The sequence below is a fragment of the Beta vulgaris genome, chromosome 6, assembly GCF_026745355.1.
Source record: "Beta vulgaris subsp. vulgaris cultivar EL10 chromosome 6, EL10.2, whole genome shotgun sequence".
NCBI lineage: Eukaryota > Viridiplantae > Streptophyta > Magnoliopsida > Caryophyllales > Amaranthaceae > Beta > Beta vulgaris.
The window spans coordinates 68,814,844-68,835,630 of record NC_079207.1 but is presented as its reverse complement, the minus strand read 5'-3'; the positions used below and the strand labels follow the sequence as shown (position 1 = coordinate 68,835,630).

General features: G+C 32.8%; 2 protein-coding genes across 2 annotated transcripts; one reads left to right on the top strand and one right to left on the bottom strand.

Annotated features, from left to right (window-relative positions):
- Positions 1-306: 306 nt before the first annotated feature.
- LOC104906377 (uncharacterized) lies at positions 307-1,267 on the bottom strand. The gene is made up of 2 exons (XM_010695118.3): positions 978-1,267; positions 307-883 (listed from the first exon to the last, which is right to left on the bottom strand). Exons 1-2 carry the CDS (start codon positions 1,265-1,267, stop codon positions 307-309), a joined length of 867 nt encoding a protein of 288 aa, XP_010693420.2.
- Positions 1,268-11,174: 9,907 nt separating this feature from the next.
- LOC104898064 (uncharacterized) lies at positions 11,175-20,211 on the top strand. The gene is given in 17 exon segments (XM_057395866.1): positions 11,175-11,266; positions 14,113-14,185; positions 14,297-14,375; positions 14,378-14,417; positions 14,643-14,702; positions 14,821-14,925; positions 15,254-15,373; positions 15,734-15,869; positions 17,335-17,505; positions 17,605-17,754; positions 18,175-18,281; positions 18,603-18,687; positions 18,813-18,954; positions 19,136-19,292; positions 19,377-19,493; positions 19,743-19,869; positions 19,972-20,211. Coding segments are annotated over 17 exon segments (2,001 nt in total).
- Positions 20,212-20,787: the final 576 nt, after the last annotated feature.

Here is a 20,787-nt window from a genome sequence, read left to right as displayed (position 1 = left end):
CCGCATCGGAGGATGTGGACGTGTCCCGTAACCGGAACTGAAGTCGATCCTTGGGCACCCGGAAACGAGGGGATTCGATAGAGAATCCTACATACCCCTAACCTAGCTTGCACAGAAACGCGACACGGGATAGGACACGGGGACACGGGGACACGGGGAAACGCAAATTTTAAAACTGAGAAAACGTGAGGGAAACGCAATTTTTAATATATAATATATAAACATGTTCAAAAATAAAGTTAACCAATGCAACTTATAATAAATCCAAATAAAAATAATTATGTGAGCTTATATTAGCTAAAACCACTAAGGAAAAAATACAGATTCAAGATCCGGTTCATCAAGAGAAAGGTCGGCAAACTCTAGAAAGGCGTTTTCATCGTTCCCATCATCCATGACATCAAATTGATCACCACCTACATCCCACAATTTTGTCTTCCCAGCTGTGTATTCATTTGTGTTCCTTGATAGAAGACGCAGATTAGTGTGAATCTTCACCAAATTTTCAGCTCGTTTTGGATTCAACCTATTTCTCCTAAGTGAGTGAATAAAAGAATATATGCTCCAATTACGTTCACAACATGAAGATGAAGTAGGTTGTCCAAGATATCTGAAGGCCAAAGCTTGAAGCAAACTAGTAGATGAACCAAAGTTAACCCACCATGACATAGGATCCATGGTACCCCTAGTATATAAGTTTTCTCCACCCCTGTATACTCCAGACTTGTATGAGAACATGGTATATTCATCCATAGCTCGGGCAAAATCAGCATTGTCAGGAAATAGTCTTCTAAAACAACTTACTCTTCCTTCAGATATTTCTGTGTCTCTATGCGGAGGTACTCTATTTGGATTTTCTTCAAGCCATGCCTCACTATAAAACCTTCAAAAGAATAAAAAAAATATAGAAACAATCATTATTCATGTAATATTAAAAAAATGAGTAAATTGATCTAAATATATAAGAAAGAATTTACCTAGGATTTAATGAGTGAGCTAAGCAATTAAGAGGAGTGTTGCTTTTTGTCCAACGAGCTACAATAATGCGATGAACTACTTCAAAAAACTCGGAGTAATCATCATCATCATCATCTGTTAATCCTTCATGAGTATAAATCACAATTTTCACCTTTTCAAGCATAGAGTCCCACATCTCATATACCAAATGTAGACTTGGCTTATCGGTATCACAAGCCCTTATCATCTCATAAATGGGTCCAGTGAAGGCAAGAATGTAGTCCACTTTATCCCACCAGCTATCACTCATTACTTTTTCTTTTACAAAACTTGCCTTGCCCCAACCTCTTTGAAGGGATGACCATTCTTTTATGGAACGTGCGCGGCGTTAGCCGACCATCTTTTGCGTCAAAATTTCGGTTGTTAATCCATCATCATTCTCCTTTTATGGATGTACTGGTCGAGACTTGGGTATCGAGAGACAGGACGAAGGGCATTTTTGGGGCTAGGCATGGACTCGTGGTACCTCGTGGAGCCTATTAGGTTCGTGGGGGGAATCCTTCTCATATGGAATTCGAGTGTCATCGATTACCACCCTTTAGGAGAAGGAGCTCAAGGCGTGCATGACATCATTCAGGTTCATAACCTTCAATCCTCCTTTATTTTTCAGCTATTTACGTAAGTCCTAAGTTGCATGTTAGGAAGTTGTATGGGAAGATATGAAAATATTTGCTGCTAGTGTTAATAAACCTGGTTAGTATTAGGTGATTTTAATGAGGTTATCTCTCAAGGTGATAAACTTGGGGGTCGAAAAATTTCTCAAACTAGGGCTTCAGTGTACGTCACAACAATTAATGATTGCAATTAAATTGATATTGGCTCTAATGGACCTAAGTACACGTGGACTAATAAAAGAAAAAACAATCCAATTTATGAGCGTTTGGTTCGAGGGTGGGCTAATGATGAGTGGCTCCAAATTAAACTTTCCCGGATCATAACATGTGGCACCTCCATAGAATCACATCCGACCATTGTCCTATCCTGTTGAAACTGACCAATAAAATTTCTCCTGTAGACCCTAAACCGTTCAGGTTTGAACCTATATGGACCCTAAATAAAGACTATCTTGAGGTTGTTAAACAGGCCCGGGTTAGGCATGTTCAGATTGAGGAGAAATTAGGCGAAACGAGGAATGCACTTACTGAGTGGAATAAAAACTACTTTGGGAATGTATACGCCGGAAAAGACATATTGTGGCCAGACTCAACAACACTCAAATCTATCTCCAAAATAACCCTTTCTCAGGTTACCACCAAGACTTAGAGACTAACCTCCAAAAAGAGTTAATGAAAATTTTATATCAAGAGGAGTTATTGTGGAGAACTAAGAGTCGTTGCGATATAATGGAAGAAGGGGATCAGATCACTAGATATTTCCGTAGAAGTGTACTCATTAAACGAAGTCGTAGAAGGATTTTATGCTTAAGAGATGAGGTGGGTAATGATGTAATTAATCCAATCGACATTAGTGCCCATATCCTTGACTTTTACACTAAGCTCTATTCATCTGAACAAGTGCAATGCTCCTTTACCTGTCTTGACCATCCCGGGGATCCGTCACAGTAAGATATTTGCTCTATCCCTAGCTGGGAGGTGATTCGCCAGGCACTATTTAGCATGAAAACGCGAAGGCCTCGGGGCCTAATGGTTTCCACCCATTATTCTTCCAACATGCTTGGAACCTCATTGGCCTTGATACGTGTTAGACCATTCAGTCTTGGTTTCAACAGGGGAAGATCCCAGAAGATCTAAGTCAAGCTCTGATATGCCTTATCCCTAAACAAAATTCTCCGGAAACCATAAATTAGTTCCGATCGATTAGTTTGTGCAACACCATGTATAAACTGGTCACCAAAATAGTGGTTAATTAGTTGGTGGTTAGTAGGTTAAAGAGTTTAATTCCGAAATTAATCTCTAAAAACCAGAACAGTTTTATTAAGGGAAGGGGCGCGGATATTAACTTAGTTGTTGCATTGGAAGTTCTCCCTTCTATGAATAAAAAAAGATTAGTGGGGTTGGCTCGCGCTCAAGATTGACCTACAAAAGGACTATGATAGGGTCGACACTCTAAATATATAAATTTAAGAAATACTTCTAATTTTATCATAAGAGATTATTTAGTATGTCCAAGGGATTCGATATCATTATTAGAGCACTTTTGGTAATATGAAATAATATTGGTACACTTTCTGATAGGCGTGTCGCGCACCTAAAAAATAAATAACCTACTAAACCTCCTAACTATGTAGTAGGGTAAGTCAGGATCAATCCCACAAAGAGGAAGTTGTTCTATTAGCCCTTATGTAATGGTAAGACTAAAGGAGTTTAATATTAATAATGGTCGAATGAACTATACTAATCAATATATAAATAAAAGACTCTACAGTTAAGTATCTCCACTAGTATAGAGTAATACAAAATAATTCCTACCTCAAACTAATCAATTAAATGTTCACAAGGAAAAGTCCACCCTATAAAATACCATAAATCTCTCCCGAATATGTATGGCTTCCTTTATAAGCACTCAAGCCTACTCCCGTGGAATCATGCAAATTAAAGACATTAAATGCGACACTCTAACTTCCTAACAATCCATTCTTCCTACTCCCGTGGAGAATTTCATGTCCTTAATTGAAATACCCAAATCCGTCAAAACTCAACTCCCGTTGTGAATTTGTGATCAAGACAATGGAATAATAACAATACTAATTATCCCTAATCTAGTATTGAAGTATGCTCTATCAATTAAGCAAGAACAAATAAACAACTAATTTGGGGATTTAAAGAAATAATCATGAATTAATTCATACTAGGGTTCAACTTAACCATAGATAAAAGAAACCAGTCAAGCATAATTGAAATAAATAAACAAGGGAAATTTCCTCAGGTACCCCTGAGGTTTGACGTGATTCCAAAATTACCCCTCACATTTGGGGAATTCCTCAGATACCCCTGAGGTTTGTGTTTGGATCTAAAATACCTTATTATTGAAGGTAGGTTAACGCTGTTAATTTTTTTCCCCTCTCCCCTCTCCATCTTCATCTCCTTCATCTCTCTAGCCCTCTTTTTCTTCACCACTCATCTTCTTCACAATCAAAATGTAATCAAACTATAGTTTTTTAAGTGCTTTAACAAGCTTATAACCTTCAGAACTTCAAAGACAAAAAAATCATCTACTGCTTCAAAACCCAAAATCATCCAACAACAACTAAATCAAACAACTTTCATATTAGAATTTCCAATATTTAGTTGGCAGAAAATTTCAAGTCAGAATTGACCCACCATTTGAGCTTCAAAAAAACCCATTACTCCATTAAATTGACCCACCATACTAAATTTATGCTATGAGTACTTCATATATTGAAATTAAAGCAGAATTTTTATGACCCAGTTTGCTTATAAGATGGAAAATTCCTCTTCTGCTACTTTTTAACAAGAATGCAAAAATTATAAGAATAGTGTTCACAAGTGGGGAGGCAGTTAGGTGGTGAATGAGGTTGTTTTGGGTACCGAAAAATAGAGAGGTAGAATAATGGTGGGAGGAGAGAGAGAAAATTCTGAGAAAAATTGGGAAATTTCGGAGGATGGTGAGAGGAGAGAGAAAGCTTGGAGGTTCATCAATGGAGGAGGGTGAGAGGAAGGAAAGAAAACTGAAGAAAGAGAGAAAAAAAGTTAACGGCGTTAGGATTCCGTCAAGAGTAAGGGTATTTTAGACCCAAACACAAACCTCAGAGGTACCTGAGGAATTCCCCAAATGTGAGGGGTAATTTGAGAATTACGTCAAACCTCAGGGGAACCTAAGGAAATTTAATTTCCCAATAAACAAACTAGAGAACAATAGTTAAAGTTCATAATATAAAACAAAGAGAAAATAAATACTTGAATTAATGGAAGAAAGGTAGAGTCTTGAAGAACAATGAAGATCTATAAGTTTCTCTCTCTAACTTCTCTCTAGAAACCCTAAAAAAGTGTGTACAATGAACTATCTCCCGTCATTAAACAAATAAAAGAGTATTTATAACTTCCTAAAATAATAAAACCGACTTCGCAAAACGCGTCATGAAGCAGACCAACACGGATGTGTCAATAGTGCCACGGGCGTGTTGACTTGTAACCATAAAATCTAATATACGAAAATAAGCTACGGCCTTGAATAAATCAGGGTGACACAGGCGTGTTACCCTGTAATCATCAGATTTCACAACTCAACTTTGAACCGCTATAACTTTTGATACAGAGCTCCGTTTTACGCATGTAACATATCGTTAGAAAGCTATTTGAGTCTAATTTCCAACATAATTGGAATCACCTCATTATCATATTTTTATCAAACGTTATGAGTATAATGGTTCAGAGGTGTTATATTTCGCACAAGTGCATGAAGTCCTTTGTATCTTCTTCAATTCCAATCTGTTTTGAGCACATGATATATTGTTTTGATGGTAATACAAGTGCCTTAGTCATCATGTCTTTAAAAAAGAGTCCAAAGTACCTGAAATTACATCAAAACACCAAACAACCCATGAAAGCATCGTAGCTTTTAAAAAGGGACCTAAATATGCATAAATGCAATAATGTAAATATGTTCTAATGCTACATGAAAATGCACCCTAATATGCAACTAAATGATGTTAGAATATGTTCTTATCAAACTTTCCCAAGCTAAACTTTTGCTTGTCCTCAAGCAAACCAAACCAATTCACAAGGGAAGAGTAAAATGAACTTTTGAACAGGAACTATACGTTCAACCATTCAGTGTCCAACACATGAAATTCGGGCATATGAAAGATATTATAATTATAAGATTAGACTAAGATAGACCACAAATCACACCTCATATAAATTTATGTAATCGCAACTTAACTCACCATGGCAAACCACAAACCTTCCCTCAAGCTAGACTCAAGTAAACTTGATAAACCTCACTTTAGTCGAACACACATTCTCTCATGTGCTTATAGGTTATGTAATTTCCGCTCAAACATATACCAAGTCGACTCGAATGAAGTATTTTTTCTTTAAACTTGACTATCGTCTCATTCTCCACTTAAAACTGGCGAAAACATGTATATAGATCTTGAGGACTTATAAAGCGTTGTAGTGTGGCTAAGGTAAAGGTAGGAAAATATTTGGGAATGTGGTGCTAAAAACCAACTAGTGGAGGAAATAACACTTTAACATATCTATGGCCATTAGATGCAAAAGCCACAAAAACTTCTACTAGAAATTTAATAACACATTGCCAATAAATCAAGATAATACATATCTTTATCAACTCCGACAAACATTGTTTCACCTTTTATTCAATCTTTTTTTCACTTATTTCTTTTTTTTTTTCAAATTTTCAGAATTACTCCTCACAACTTCTTCATCATTCATTTCATTTTGCAGTTTCACACTATAATTTTAAACATTTTTTTCTTTCAACATATTTTCTTCCAATAATTACCGAAAAACCACAAACACAAGCTCAAAATATGAACTTTAATGTTACTCCACTTATCAAGGCTTTGGTAGAGAAATCATAAAAGGCTAGAGGCATATAATGTAGGTTGATCAAGAGAATGGGATATCAAAATCTCAACATGGTTAATTAAAGGGAATAATATATATGAAAAGAAAATGTATGAAGGCTCAAAACGACGAAAAGAACGCCTCAATCATATCAACACATGCATATGCCACAGAAGTCTCGAAGAGTGCCAAGGCAAGTTCAAGAGTCATACTTCACGAGGAATATCACACAACAAAAAGTAGAAGATTGATGTAGATGTGTCAGTCTATAAGGCTTGAAAAAAATCCTCACAAGGCTTATGCTTACCAAGTAAAATCAAACTCTTTCTTGAGGAATGTCAACCAATCATACCACAAACCATTCAAGTTGCAAAAACAATCGTACAATGAATCGATCAATGCAGTCTAACTCAATCTTGTAAATTTTAATTCCAATATCCAAAATATGCCCAAATCTCATAAATTATCAATCTCATGAAATAAAACATATATTTCTTGTAATTAACAAGATGCATGAATGCAACTAATATGCTCCTAATACTAAGAAAGCAATAAATCCTAACTCACTTTCGTAGGAATCACGATTGCACTTAGCATGTGCAACAAGCCCTAAACCCCTAGGCCGCCCTAGTGGCGAGTAAGGTCTCGTGAAGGTTTTTAGAAGGCATACCCACAAAGCCAATATATGCAAATATGCAGAAGAAGTCAAATATATTATGAATCTAAACAAAAATATGTGCAAAGTTATGACCCAAAAAGTAAATACTCTCCCAAGCTAAATAACACATTGACAATGTGAAAAATAAATATAGGAAGGGGAAGAGAAAGGGAAAAAATCCACAACCACATAACATGATCAACTTCCTCAATCACACAATCAAGTTAAGCCAAAATAAATGGCGAAAAGAGATGACTCTCAAAAACTTGAACAGGAGAAAGGAAAGAGTATACCAAAAGTGTCGTGGGTGAAAACCCTTAATTGAACCTCTTCATAGAGTATAAGATCAAGTATCTAAAAATTAATCTCAATGAATAATAGGAACTCATCCCCTGGATCACAATTTGCACAAATTTTCTAAGTTAGTAATCAAATAAAATATTAGAATTTCCTATCTCTAAAATTAAAAAGAAAAAAAGGTTAGAAAACTTGGGTTGCCTCCCAGGAATAGCTCATCAAAACCCTTAGTAGTTTGTCAAATGCATCTGCATGCATCTCACAAAAAAGCAAATAATTTGCAAAAGAAAATGTAAAATAAAATAAGTTCTAATTCTCTACAAGACCTGCAAAAAAAATCAAAGAAAAAGTTATATCCACAAGAGAAGGAATAAAAAGAACAGTTATTAGTCTTTTTATTACATGACCCAACAGGTTGGGAAGAAACCGAATATACATTAACTACATGATCCCAGAAGTCATTCAAAGAGCGAAAAATAATGAATAATGGAGGATATAATATAGGGAAAGAAGGAATGAGGTCAAGTATTTGAGAGAAAGGAATATGAGACTCAAAAACAGTAGGTGGAATCGATAAAGACTCATAAATCACATCACTCTCATCTATAGACTTCTCTAAGAAAGGTTTTTCAACCAAGAGTTCTTCGTCTGAAATCTCCATCACATTGATTTTTCCTATACTTTGAACATCAATCCCATAACACTCATTTTCAACCCACATCATCATCATCATAAATATACGGTTGGGGATGAGAATTTTGAGTATAGTAATCAAATTCATATTGGGTGAGGTGGTGAAATCATTCACTAAAATCATATCATAAGACAAAATATCATGAGAAGTAGAGTGACAATTAGAACAATAAGGAGATGGTGTAATGTAAGTTGGGGGTGAAGGAATTACTCTAGCTGATATAGACATCTCCCACTCATAAGTATCCCTAGCCAACCACTCAATTAAATCCCAACAGTAATCAGAAGATTAGAATAGAAATCCTCCATTAGACATAGATTCTACCACCATTCTGCTGGTTTCTTCATTTAACCTCTCATAAATCACTAGGCACATATCCCATAATTCAATTCCATGATTAGGACCGATAAAATCACCAAGTCTATGATAGTATTTCCAAAACACTTCATTCCCATATCGAGGAAAAGAAAAAATTGCTCTAGAATTAGTAGCATATACATGAGATTCACATAACATTAATTCAAGAGAACTCGTGCAAAAATTGGGGGGATTTTGATATGATGTATCAAAACCGTAAACATGAGAATCCCAAGAATTACGACTATGTTGCCTAGCAAAAGAATTATCCCCATCATCAAAATAACACGACTCCATGATACAAAAAAGTTATTCAAAATAAATAAATTATTCACGATATGAAAATATAAAGTTTAGTCTCACCAACAATAAAAACAAATAGAACAATACATCCTCCCCGGCAACGACGCCAAAATAGCTAGGAGGTTAAGTTAGGTTAATTATTTTTGTTAGGTATGCGACACGCCTATCATTTTCTCATACCAAACTAGTTATTAGGCCCGACCTACGCCCTAGGTAAGAAAAAATTTCATTTATTAATATAATACTTTATGATAATAACACTAAATAAACCTTAGTCTAGTGGTTAAGACTTTAGTATACATACTTGAGGTCTTGGGATCAAACCCTATACTATGAAATTTCTAAATTTTTTATTGTACATGGATTACAAGAACTAAAACTCCCTAGGAAGAGTGCCACGTGGCACCAGTTTCTTGTTTATATGCACGCATAGATTAACAAGTTCTAGTATTGTTAGACACTAACTACTTAACTAATACATAAAATGGTATTATTATTATTGTTGTTATTATTATTGTTATTATTATTATTACTATTACTATTGATATTATTATTATTATTATTGATATTATTATTAATTAGTTAATTAATTAATAACATGGGCCATATTTCGCCTAATAATTGAATAGGAAATATTAATAATCGATTGGTTCATATATAGGAAGTTTTATAAATATATTTAATAGAGTAATTGAACTCCCTGCCAATAGAAACAAGTGAAAGATATATTGCTCGAAATTGTTTGTCCTAAATCTTCGCCTAAGGAAATGAGTATATCCATCAAAAGAAAGGAAATGTTTTTATTAGATTTTCTATATGTGCCAATAGAATTATGGAAGATTTTCTTCCCTCAATCTCCCTATTTAAAAGCTTTGAACATGATTCCTTTATCTTATATTTTTCATTATATCTATATATATATAGAGACAATTATCTTCTCTTCCAAGTACACTAAATATCTATTACATCGAGATTCCAGGTAAGAGTACAATCATTTTGTGCAACTCTATAAATTTCAATTAATTAGAAAAAAGTTCAGATTAGTAGTTAACACCGACTTTAACGATGATGCATATCTAGCTAGCTAATTGGCTTGTTTAGCAACCAATTTGCTAACGATGATGCATATCTAGCTAGGTCATTGACTTGTTTATTAGTTGGTAATAAAAGCTATTGAATTGCTTCATTTAGTTAATTAGTTGTTTCATTATTTCTATATATGTTTGGTAAAATTAGTTACTATATGAGAGCTGTCAATGTGTTAAATGACGATTTTTTATTTTTGGTCAAAAAAAGTTGCCCAATAGTCTTCTTTAATCAAAACTCTACATTTTGGTTGATAAACCAAAACAATTGAAAAGCTAAGGCTAAAATATAAACGCTAGTAAAAAAGGTTGGCCAATAGCCAATTTGATTATATTGATTGAATTTTCAAATTACAAGATCAAGTCCAATGCTTAGGTCCTAATTAGAGCAATTATCCGTGACCTAAAATTGTTCATAGCTTATTGTGACTTGATAGTCAAGTTATTCAAGATCATAATAATGTATTTCCGCTTCCTTAAGATTCACTGTCAAATTGTTTTCTTTTTAACTTACTTCTCCGAGTTGGAAAGCTCTCAAATCATACCACCTCGAGTTGTGTAGATGTAACATTTGGTCATTTTAATCATTCACCAAAAAAATAAATGATCCAATCAAAAGAAATAGAGAAAGTATTATAATAGTATGACCGCACTTGTTGTACAATTTTCTTTGAAGATTCTCTAATCAATTCCCTCGCTTTGGTGATACCTGGCTTATCCTACTAATCACGATGATTAGTATATAATTTCCCTACTAATTAGCCATCTTTGCTTTAAAGCACATATCTATGTATGATTTATGTCTGACAGTCTGAATAGAATGCATCAATATTGTATAAAATATGCGTTCACAATGAAATCATCATTCAAGTGATAAAGTATAGAGGAAATGAACAAGAAACTTTGAAGCAATTATTGATTTGCAACCTTATAGAAGTTATTTCTGAATAAGGAAAATGCTTGCAAAATTTGCATGGTTCTTTATTTCTTTCATTGAGGACCTATTTTTTATTAGGTTTGATTGGGAAGTAAAATTGGAGAATACCACACTTCGTTATCACCCAACATTTTGACTATCTACCTTATTATATGATCATGTAGATGCTCATTGAAGCTAAATAAAATCAGAGGATTATCCAAAATACATATTTGGTTTCTTTACATAAAAATTTGGTTTATAAGGATTTATTGAATAATTCAATATATAACTTTTTGTTCGTTTGAGAATTTTCAGGCATAAAATTTATAAAATGAAGATTGACAAAGTCAGCAAATGGAGGGGGTTACTTTGGATATTATTTTTTGTCCAATTATTAATTGCAGGAGATTGTAGAGGGAAAACGTAAGTTATTACTTACATTTTGTGCCTTGTTAATTCATATTTTGATCACCTATGTTGTATTTTATATGCATGTCAATGGGTTGATGAATTCATGGCTCCAAATCTATTATATTGGCCATTCATTTCCAATTAAGATTATGTTTTCCTTAATTGAAATATAATCTTGAATATAATACCTTAGATTATGATCTTATTGGATTATTTTCATAAAGTAATTTTCCTAGGATTATAAATTACTTGCTCCGATTTGTAAGTTTACCCACTTCTTTTCGCAAACACCCACAAACCTATCTATCTATACTACTAATATATTAAAAGACGTGCATACAATGTCAATAAATGAATATTATAACTATCCGGACAAACCAAGTAATGCTTGGTGTTACATCTATACATATATATTAAAAGGCGTGCGTGACAAGGTCGATGCGCCACGTGGCACTCTCCTCCTGCCACTAGAATTTTGCCACGTGTCTGTTAACCAACAAAGTCAAGTGGTCATTATTTAAAAAATAATATGCTGAAGCCTAGGCTCGAACCTTTGACCTTACGTAATTGTTTTCAAAGAATCACCATCTCATCTAGCATCTCTTAATGATCCATGTTTCCACAAAATTAAAAATATATGTTGTAATTAATTAATGTTATTAAACATATCTCTTGCATCCTTAGAAATAAATAAATTTGCATGTTCATTAAAATTAATTATCTATGCATGATATCATTTGAAGAGCAGTGTTGACCACTACAGTACTACCCCTAGGGAGTTTTATTTCATGTAATCTATTACAATAAAATATTTCGAAATTGCGTAGTATAGGATTTGATCCCGAGACCTCGAGTACATATACTATAGTCTTAACCACTAGGCTAAGTTGTATTTATTGTTATTATCATAAAGTATTATATTACTAATATATTAAAAGACGTGCATACAATGTCAATAAATGAATATTATAACTATCCGGACAAACCAAATAATGTTTGGTGTTACATTTATAAAGTAAAATGTCAATAAATGAATATTATAACTACCCGGACATAACATGGATCTAAAAAGTATTTTATCCTAAAACTCTATGCGAAAAGAAGGTATATATAATAGTTCATTTAATAATTTGCCTAATATTCCACAAACCTTCATTAATAGTGTTAACAAAATGTATAAACTCCAAAAGAAAGAAAATGATATTTTTCAAATTAGGCTTCGATCGATTTATTTTATACATTTATGGGTTAGTCAAACTGATAGAATTAGTGGTGCACACGGAAGTTTTGATGGACCCGAATAGTATCATAAAATTGCATTTTCATTGATAATTAATTGTACAAGTGTGTTTGTGAGAGCTCATGTCTCTCTTTCAACTTGGTAGAACCCTTTGTTTCTACCTTTTCCTAATATCTTGGGTGGAGCTCACTTGTTTTTTTGGCCCCCCTTAACTCATACACATACAACATATTTATAGTTGTTGTACCTTAGTTTCTAGATTTTTCTAGACCTTGATATTTCTAACACACACTCAAATATTCTAAACTTAGATTTTTTTACATAGATATTTTACAAGATTTTTCGAGACAATTTAAGACATGCATATAAGATTTTTCCTTACATTACATGACCTATCTAGAATTTTCTAGATTAACTTTCATCACTGCTCCTTAATCTTGAAAATTCTTGTACTTCAAATTATTCTTCCGTTGATGCCCTTGTCATCAACAATCTCCGATCTTGATTTTTCTTTTTGTCTTTGTGTTGGTACTCCTGTCACCAACTTTAGCTTGACTTCCTTTTTTATTATTTTTTCTTATCGGTACTCGTATTACCATCTTCCTTACTCTTTCTTACTGATGCTCCTGTCACCAGCAATTCTGCTCCTTGAAATTGTCTCTTTTTGTGAATATTTTTGGTGCTCATGTCACCAAATATTTATGCTAATGCACTTGTCATTAGCAACCTTTAAACACTTTCTTCTTCAAATCTTTTTTTCTCCAATATTTAATAAAATTTTTCCATTTTCAAATATTTTTCTTCAACATTTTTTTACTAAAAATTTTCATTTTTTCTATTCTTGTAGATGTTCATGTCATCAACATCCCCTATAATTTCTTTGTTAGTGCTCATGTCACTAACTAAACTATTTCTCAATTCTTTTTAATCTTTCATTCACATACCATTTCATTTTTAATTTTTCCTCAAGCTTTTATCCTTAATGCATCTTCACAATTTTTTTTATATTCACCTTTAATTTAAATTCTTCCACATATTTTAAATTTGACACTTACCTCAACTTCTTTTTCCTTGCTTCAACCGTCAACTTGATAATTTGCATCTTCTATCTCCTTCTTGCTACTCGGATGTTGGCGTTATCACGTTCCAGCTCTGATACCATGATTATAATTAGGGAAGAGTGGTGGACTATTTCATGAAATAGTTTCTTTTATTCATTGCTTGAAAATAAGTTACATGACCTCTTGGGTATTTATAGACCCAATATACATCATCTAAATTTTTCTACTAAGTTCCACTAATTAGATATTTAACTTAGATTTTTTTAGACTTTTATATTTCTAACACACACTAAAATATTCTAAACTTAGATTTTTTTTACATAGATATTTTACAAGATTTTTCTAGACAATTTAAGACATGCATATAAGATTTTTCCTTACATTACATGACCTATCTAAAATTTTCTAGATTAACTTTCATCACAAACCAATAAGCAAGAATAGGATTAGTCTACAAAATTAAAGGGTTAAGATTCCATTAATTATAATGACTACAATATAATTGTAGCTATTGAATAGTCATCCAAAATTAATCCTCTTGTCTATATAATTCGTAGTAAGGCACCAGCGGGACGCAAACCAACTGCAAATCCAAATGGTGGTGTTCGGGTTAATGCAACTGCCAAGCAAGTAAGAATAACTCTTCAATTTTAAGACATACATGAGTTTTACCCTTCAATAACTATAATAATATTAAATATTGAACTGCAATTCAATAATACCTACAACATAATCATGTAGGTTGTGTTGGACAATGGCATTGTTCAACTCACCTTACAAGTTCCACAGGGCTACATTATCGGAATACGATATGGTGGCTTAGAAATATACTTGCTGTTTCGAATCGACCATCTGATAGAGGGTATATTTCTTGTTTATGTAGTTTATAATATGAGTTTTGTTTACGTACATTAATACTATCTCAATTTTTAAAATGTTTGTCAATTTATCCCATTAGAAACATTAGTTAAGTTTAATTAAAATTGTATCTATATTATGTAACGACTTATAGTATTTTTAATTTTGGACATATATAATAACTTGAGTCACATATTTATCTCATCTAATTAATGGTTAATTTATACAGGTACTGGGATATAGCATCAACTAATTCTGACGACAACGATAGAACAGATGATCAAATACGGTATTACTACTACTTTTTGGATCTAATTATCATATTGCCACTAGTTTAATTAAAATTACATATCTTAATGTGACAATTAATTCCGAAAGGATGTAATATAATATATGTTACTTTACAGGCTTGTAGGAGCAAGTTTTAAAATTATAAAACAAACTGAGGATCAGGCAGAGATTTCATTTCTTTGTCCGAAGACGTCAAAGGTTCCACTACAAGTAGATTATAGGTATATATATATATATATCCATGCAAACACCTTATCATAACAAGGGTATATATAGGAGACATATATATATACTTCCTCCGTTTTTTTACATGTTACACTTTTTAGATCACGTATCTCTAGGTAATTTTTGAAAGGAGAGAGATAGAAAGAAAGAAAACAAAAGGGTCCCATGTGAAGTGATAGGAGAGAGATAGAGAGAAATTATTATCCTAAATAAAAGTGTAACATCTAATTTGAAATTTCCTAAAATAGAAAGTCTAAAAAAACGGAGGAAGTAAGTGAAACTTAAATCTAAGGTTATAATTTTTGTTATTATATGATTATGTAGGTATATATTACTTCGTGGTCGCTCTGGATTCTACTCTTATGCTATATTCATGCGCGATAAAGGAACGCCTGCTACGGATGTGCAATATATAAGGACGGTTCATAAGCTTGACACTCAGAAGTAAGGCCATTTTAGGTTATGTATTTACCACAAGTATTTGATTGCGAACTTATAATAACTTATTTTTAGATATTAAAAACTATCCTTAAAATTAGTACGGACTCTCTTAATGCAAATATAATATGGTCACTTCATTCTCATAATATATTATTTCAAGTGCACTTTATTTAAGATTTTGCCACTTCATTGACGTGGTTTGTGTAAATATGAGTAAATTAAATGGAGCACCAAGCACATGTCGCTATATATTAATTTGGGTTTTGCCTCGGTTTTTCTCTTTGTTTACTAACCAACCTCTTTCTCATTCAGCTTTTTAAATATAATTAAGTTTCTTAGACTAGAAGATAATTGTTTTTTCAGGTTTCTATATATGGCAGTTTCGGATAAGTTACAAAGAGTCATGCCAATGAATCGAGACCGTGAGACTGGTAAGCCTTTGGCCTACAAAGAAGCTGTTCATTTGACAAATCCAACCAATCCAAAAATAAAAGGAGAGGTATTTTCATATTGTAACTTTTTGGACTTTGTGCTTTCAATAAATAATCAATGTTTTAATTACCTTAATTATTTGTTTTATGTTCATTATTTCACTTCAAGTAATAGAGTCAAATTCAATTCAAATTAAAAATTTTAGACAAGTACCAGTATGCACGTGTGTTGGAACCCAAGGTGACACTCAAGAAGGGGGGGTTGAATTGAGTGACGAAATTTGATCGATTTTCGCAAAACTTTTGTTATCGCACAGTGCCAGACACTGTGTGAAACACTCGAAAATTTATGTTTTGAGTTTTTTCGAAAATTAAAACTAAAACTATATTAATCAATACTCAAACTCAAGATATAACGTGGTTCAATCTCACCTCTGAGATCTACGTCCACAAGAAACAAAAACTCTTTTATTTCTTTAAATCCTAAAATATCAACCTCTTGATACAATAAGATTTCCCTCACTACTAACTCTAGTAGCGACCCCCAACACTTAACTCTAAGTGTTGACACTTCTCTATAATGGTGAAATTACAGAAAGAAAACGACCCTCAATTGTGTGCTTCTTAGTCAAGCAATTTAGAGGACAATTACACTCGTATATTCGTTACTTGAATCTGACTCAAACAGTGCTATACTCTGTGCGAAGGAAATAGTTTTCAGCTCTTAATATCTCCGATTTTTCTCTCTGAAAATGAGATCTAAAAGTGAATTATAAATCCCTTTTATAAGACTTGGTTTGGACGAAAATCCTTCAAAAATATCTTTATCTTTTAATCCTTAATTTAAGGGATAAAACTCTCTTTTTAGAAAAACAAACTTTATCTTTTTCTATCTTTATCTTTAATCTCAAAAAGATAAGTTTTTTCTTATTAGATTTTCTTTTCAACTAAAATTCTGTTTTTATCAAAAAATATTTTCCAAATCCTTTTTGAAAACCAAATTACGTTGTTTACTAAAATTCTTTTCTAAAACTCTTTCATAAATTATTTTCATAAAACACGTTTTAAAAATATTTTTCTAAAACCACGTTTTTTATAAAATTCTTTTTCTAAAACATTTTTTATGAAAACTTTTATCTTATTTTATAAACTAATTTTTTTTATATAGACATATAATATTAATACAATTATTTATTTTCTTAACTCTAAGAAAATAATAATTATACTAATTTTATATTTCTATATTTAGCACATAGTATATCACCTAATTCAAGCCTATTACATTTTTACACAAAGTAACTATTCTAAAGGAACATATAAACTTGACTTCAATCTTGATTCTTCTTTTCTTCAAAGTCTTCATTTATTAATTCCTTTCTTCATGCATCTGTTTCAACTGTTACATACTTTCATACTATAACATATTATATTAATTTTCATCATCAAAACATAACATATTACATGCACAACAACGTGGTTAAATTTATAACATTTTAAACCCTAACATAGTAACATGCATATGGTTTAATTTAGGTTGATGACAAGTATCAGTATGCATTTGATCACAAAGATAACAAGTTACATGGGTGGGTTTGCACCGATCCTTCAGTTGGAATTTGGCTCATAACACCAAGTGATGAATTCCGAACGAGAGGTCCTCATAAACAAGATCTTACATCTCATGTTGGTCCAAATATGCTTTCTGTATGTACTCAAGCTATGAACTTCAACCATTAATTCCTTAATTCTATCATCAAAAGCTTTTTGTGCAACTTTTATGATCCATTCTACCATTTTCGACAGGTGTTTCATAGTATTCATTACGCTGGACCCGACTTGATAATGAAGTTCACAAATGGTGAGCCATGGAAAAAGGTATATGGACCATATTTTGTGCATTTGAATTCTGGGAAAGGAGATCCTCGTGCACTATGGCAAGAAGCAAAGAATCAGGTATATAAATATGACCATATAGTGTTCAATTGCTTTGAAACCATATTATAAAAGAAAAAAAGTTAGATACATAATTATATATATATATGGTCAGTCTTCTTATAACTATACAAATTGTAGTCACCATCAATAAAAATATCCAAATTATGTACTTTTATATCATAATGGGGATGTGGTCTCAAAATAATTCAACAACTCTGATTCGCTAGGTATAGAGGGCAAGATAAATAGATAAACAAATGAAACAAAATAACCAATTTAACAAGTTATCACTCATTTGGTATCAAGGCATTTTTTCATAGTCAGAATTATTCAAATATTATTCATGGTTGAGAACTTGAGATTAATCTTATGAGATCTAGACGTATATCACTTTGATTAGATATGCGTGTCCCCTTAAATTAAGTTTCGTCATTTCAGCTGCAAGAGGAACTTAAGAGTTGGCCTTACGAATTCCCAGTATCCGAAGATTTTCCAAAGGCAAATCAACGTGGATCGGTTGTGGGTAAATTGCTCGTCAAAGATGGGTATTTCCTTGAATCATTCTGATTTCTTACATGATTTAATTGGTAGTTCATGACAAATAGCATCAATTCCAATATAATTTTACACAAATTCATTAAAAATACAGTGGTTTGCTACATTCTATCCTTGAATCATGCATTCTGATTTCTTACATGATTTATTTGGTAGTTCATAAAAAATAGCATCAATTCCAATATAATTTTACACAAACTCATTAAAAATACATTGGTTTTTTACATTCTATCTATTCATCGAGCTATCAGAGTTTATATGCAACTTAATTAATGTGCAGTTAAGGAGTTAATTTTTTTTATGAATGATAGATCTAAACCACCAGTACCAGCGAATTTAGGATGGGTTGGTTTGGCACAACCTGGAGAAGTGGGCTCATGGCAAAGTGAAATGAAAGTAAGAAAGAAATGACATCAAAAGTTTACTATCGTGAAATTTAGAATATTGACCTTTTTTTCTATGAGGATTAAAGAGTTCATGATATTGTGAAATAGAGAACTAATTATCTTTAAGTGCAACAGGGTTATCAATTTTGGGCTCAGACTGATCGTGAAGGAAAGTTTACGATACCAAATGTTCATGTTGGCAAGTACAACCTTTATGCATGGGCTCCAGGATTCATAGGAGATTACAAATCTGCATCCGTAATTGACATTGCACCAGGTATTGACAATCAAATATGCTTATTTTTCATGATATTGTGCTATATTCCTCTCTCTTTCTCTCTCGCACGTAACACCTTGATTTTGACACTATTTATGTATTAAAATTGCCATATCATGGCCCTTGTTTTTTTTACTATTACAAACATGCCTACATTACATTTAGTTTCCTTCAAATGCAGGGAAGCAAATCAACTTGGGTGATCAAGTCTACACGCCCCCACGAAGTGGAGAGACACTATGGGAAATCGGTTTCCCGGACCGTAGTGCAGCTGAGTTCTTTGTGCCAGACCCAAGTCCGAACTTTGCCAACCCAATATTAAATGATCAGGAAAACAAGTTAGTTTTTACACACTTCTTTTCTTCATTTCTTATCTTAACTTTAGGATTCATTATATTGAAGCCTTTTTTTTTAACCAATAGGTACAGACAATATGGTCTATGGGATCGTTACTCAGAGATTTACCCTAAGCAAGATCTTACTTACACTATTGGTGTTAGTAATCATACCAAGGATTGGTTTTACGCTCATGTGTTAAGGTACGTACTTCGTAGTTCATACCAGCTGACTGAACATCTACAGATTTTGAATTATGGACATTGTTTTATCAGAATTACCATAATAATTTCAACTACGACTATTCCTGGAAAGTCGGACAATCTCAATTATGGAGGATGCCTTGTCGAGATTATTGTAGACTAGTTGAGATTCTTATGAAAAATCTGGTTCTAAGTGGAACACTTCTTGTGAATTTTTCTTATTTAGTAAGCTTAATTCTCTGGTTGTAGGAAGACAGGACCAGAGATATATCAACCAACCGTATGGCAGGTTGTATTCCCCTTAAAGGATGTTGTGCCCAATGGTAACTATACATTACAGATCGCGCTAGCAGCTGCAAATTTTGCTGCACTACAGGTAGACAAATCGTTCACATTCCTTTCGTGCAATCAATCACTTGATATTTCTAATGTTTTCTATTTCGTTGCAATATTTTGACCTTTACACTATAATTTTCAGGTTAGGGTCAACAACCCTGACTCAATTGCCGTTTTCTCAACATCATTAGTAGGAAAGGACAATGCAATCGCAAGACATGGGATTCACGGATTGTATCAACTATACAGCGTAGGTATACCGGGCAATTTGCTTAAGAGTGGACAAAACACTATCTTTCTCAGGCAACCTAGGAATAATGGAAAGTTCTGCGGATTTATGTATGATTATGTACGTTTAGAAGGACCTGCATCTCCTAAGTAATTGTTGTAAAAAACTTCAAAGTATAATGGGTATATTGCTTAAGAGTGGACAAAACAATATCTTTCTTAGGCAATCTAGGTATATAGCAAAAAAAAAAATTCTAGGACCTCCATGTACTAAGGAATCACTATAAGAATTTTCCCAGTATATATGAAGGAATGCAGCAACCCTTTTGGTGTTGTCATAGGAATAAGACATCTCTGTAGTTGCACTTGTATATGCTATTTATTCTGCTCTCCAAATTTTGTGCCTCTATAACTAAATTCTACTGCAAATTTGCAAAAATGTACACAGTTTCAACAATATTTATACTTCCTCCGTTTTTTTAGATGTTACACTTTTCAAATCACGGACTCCTAGGTAATTTTTGGAGAGAAGAGAGATAGAGAGAATGAAAAACAAAAGGGTCCATATGAACATGTGATAGGAGAAAGATAAAGAGAAAATATTACCCAAAATAAAGTGTAACATCTAATTTAAAACTTCCTAAAATAGAAAGTGTAACATCTAAAAGAAAACGGAGGGAGTATACAAAAACTTACTACTATACAAAGTACTTTGAATGATGATTCTAAC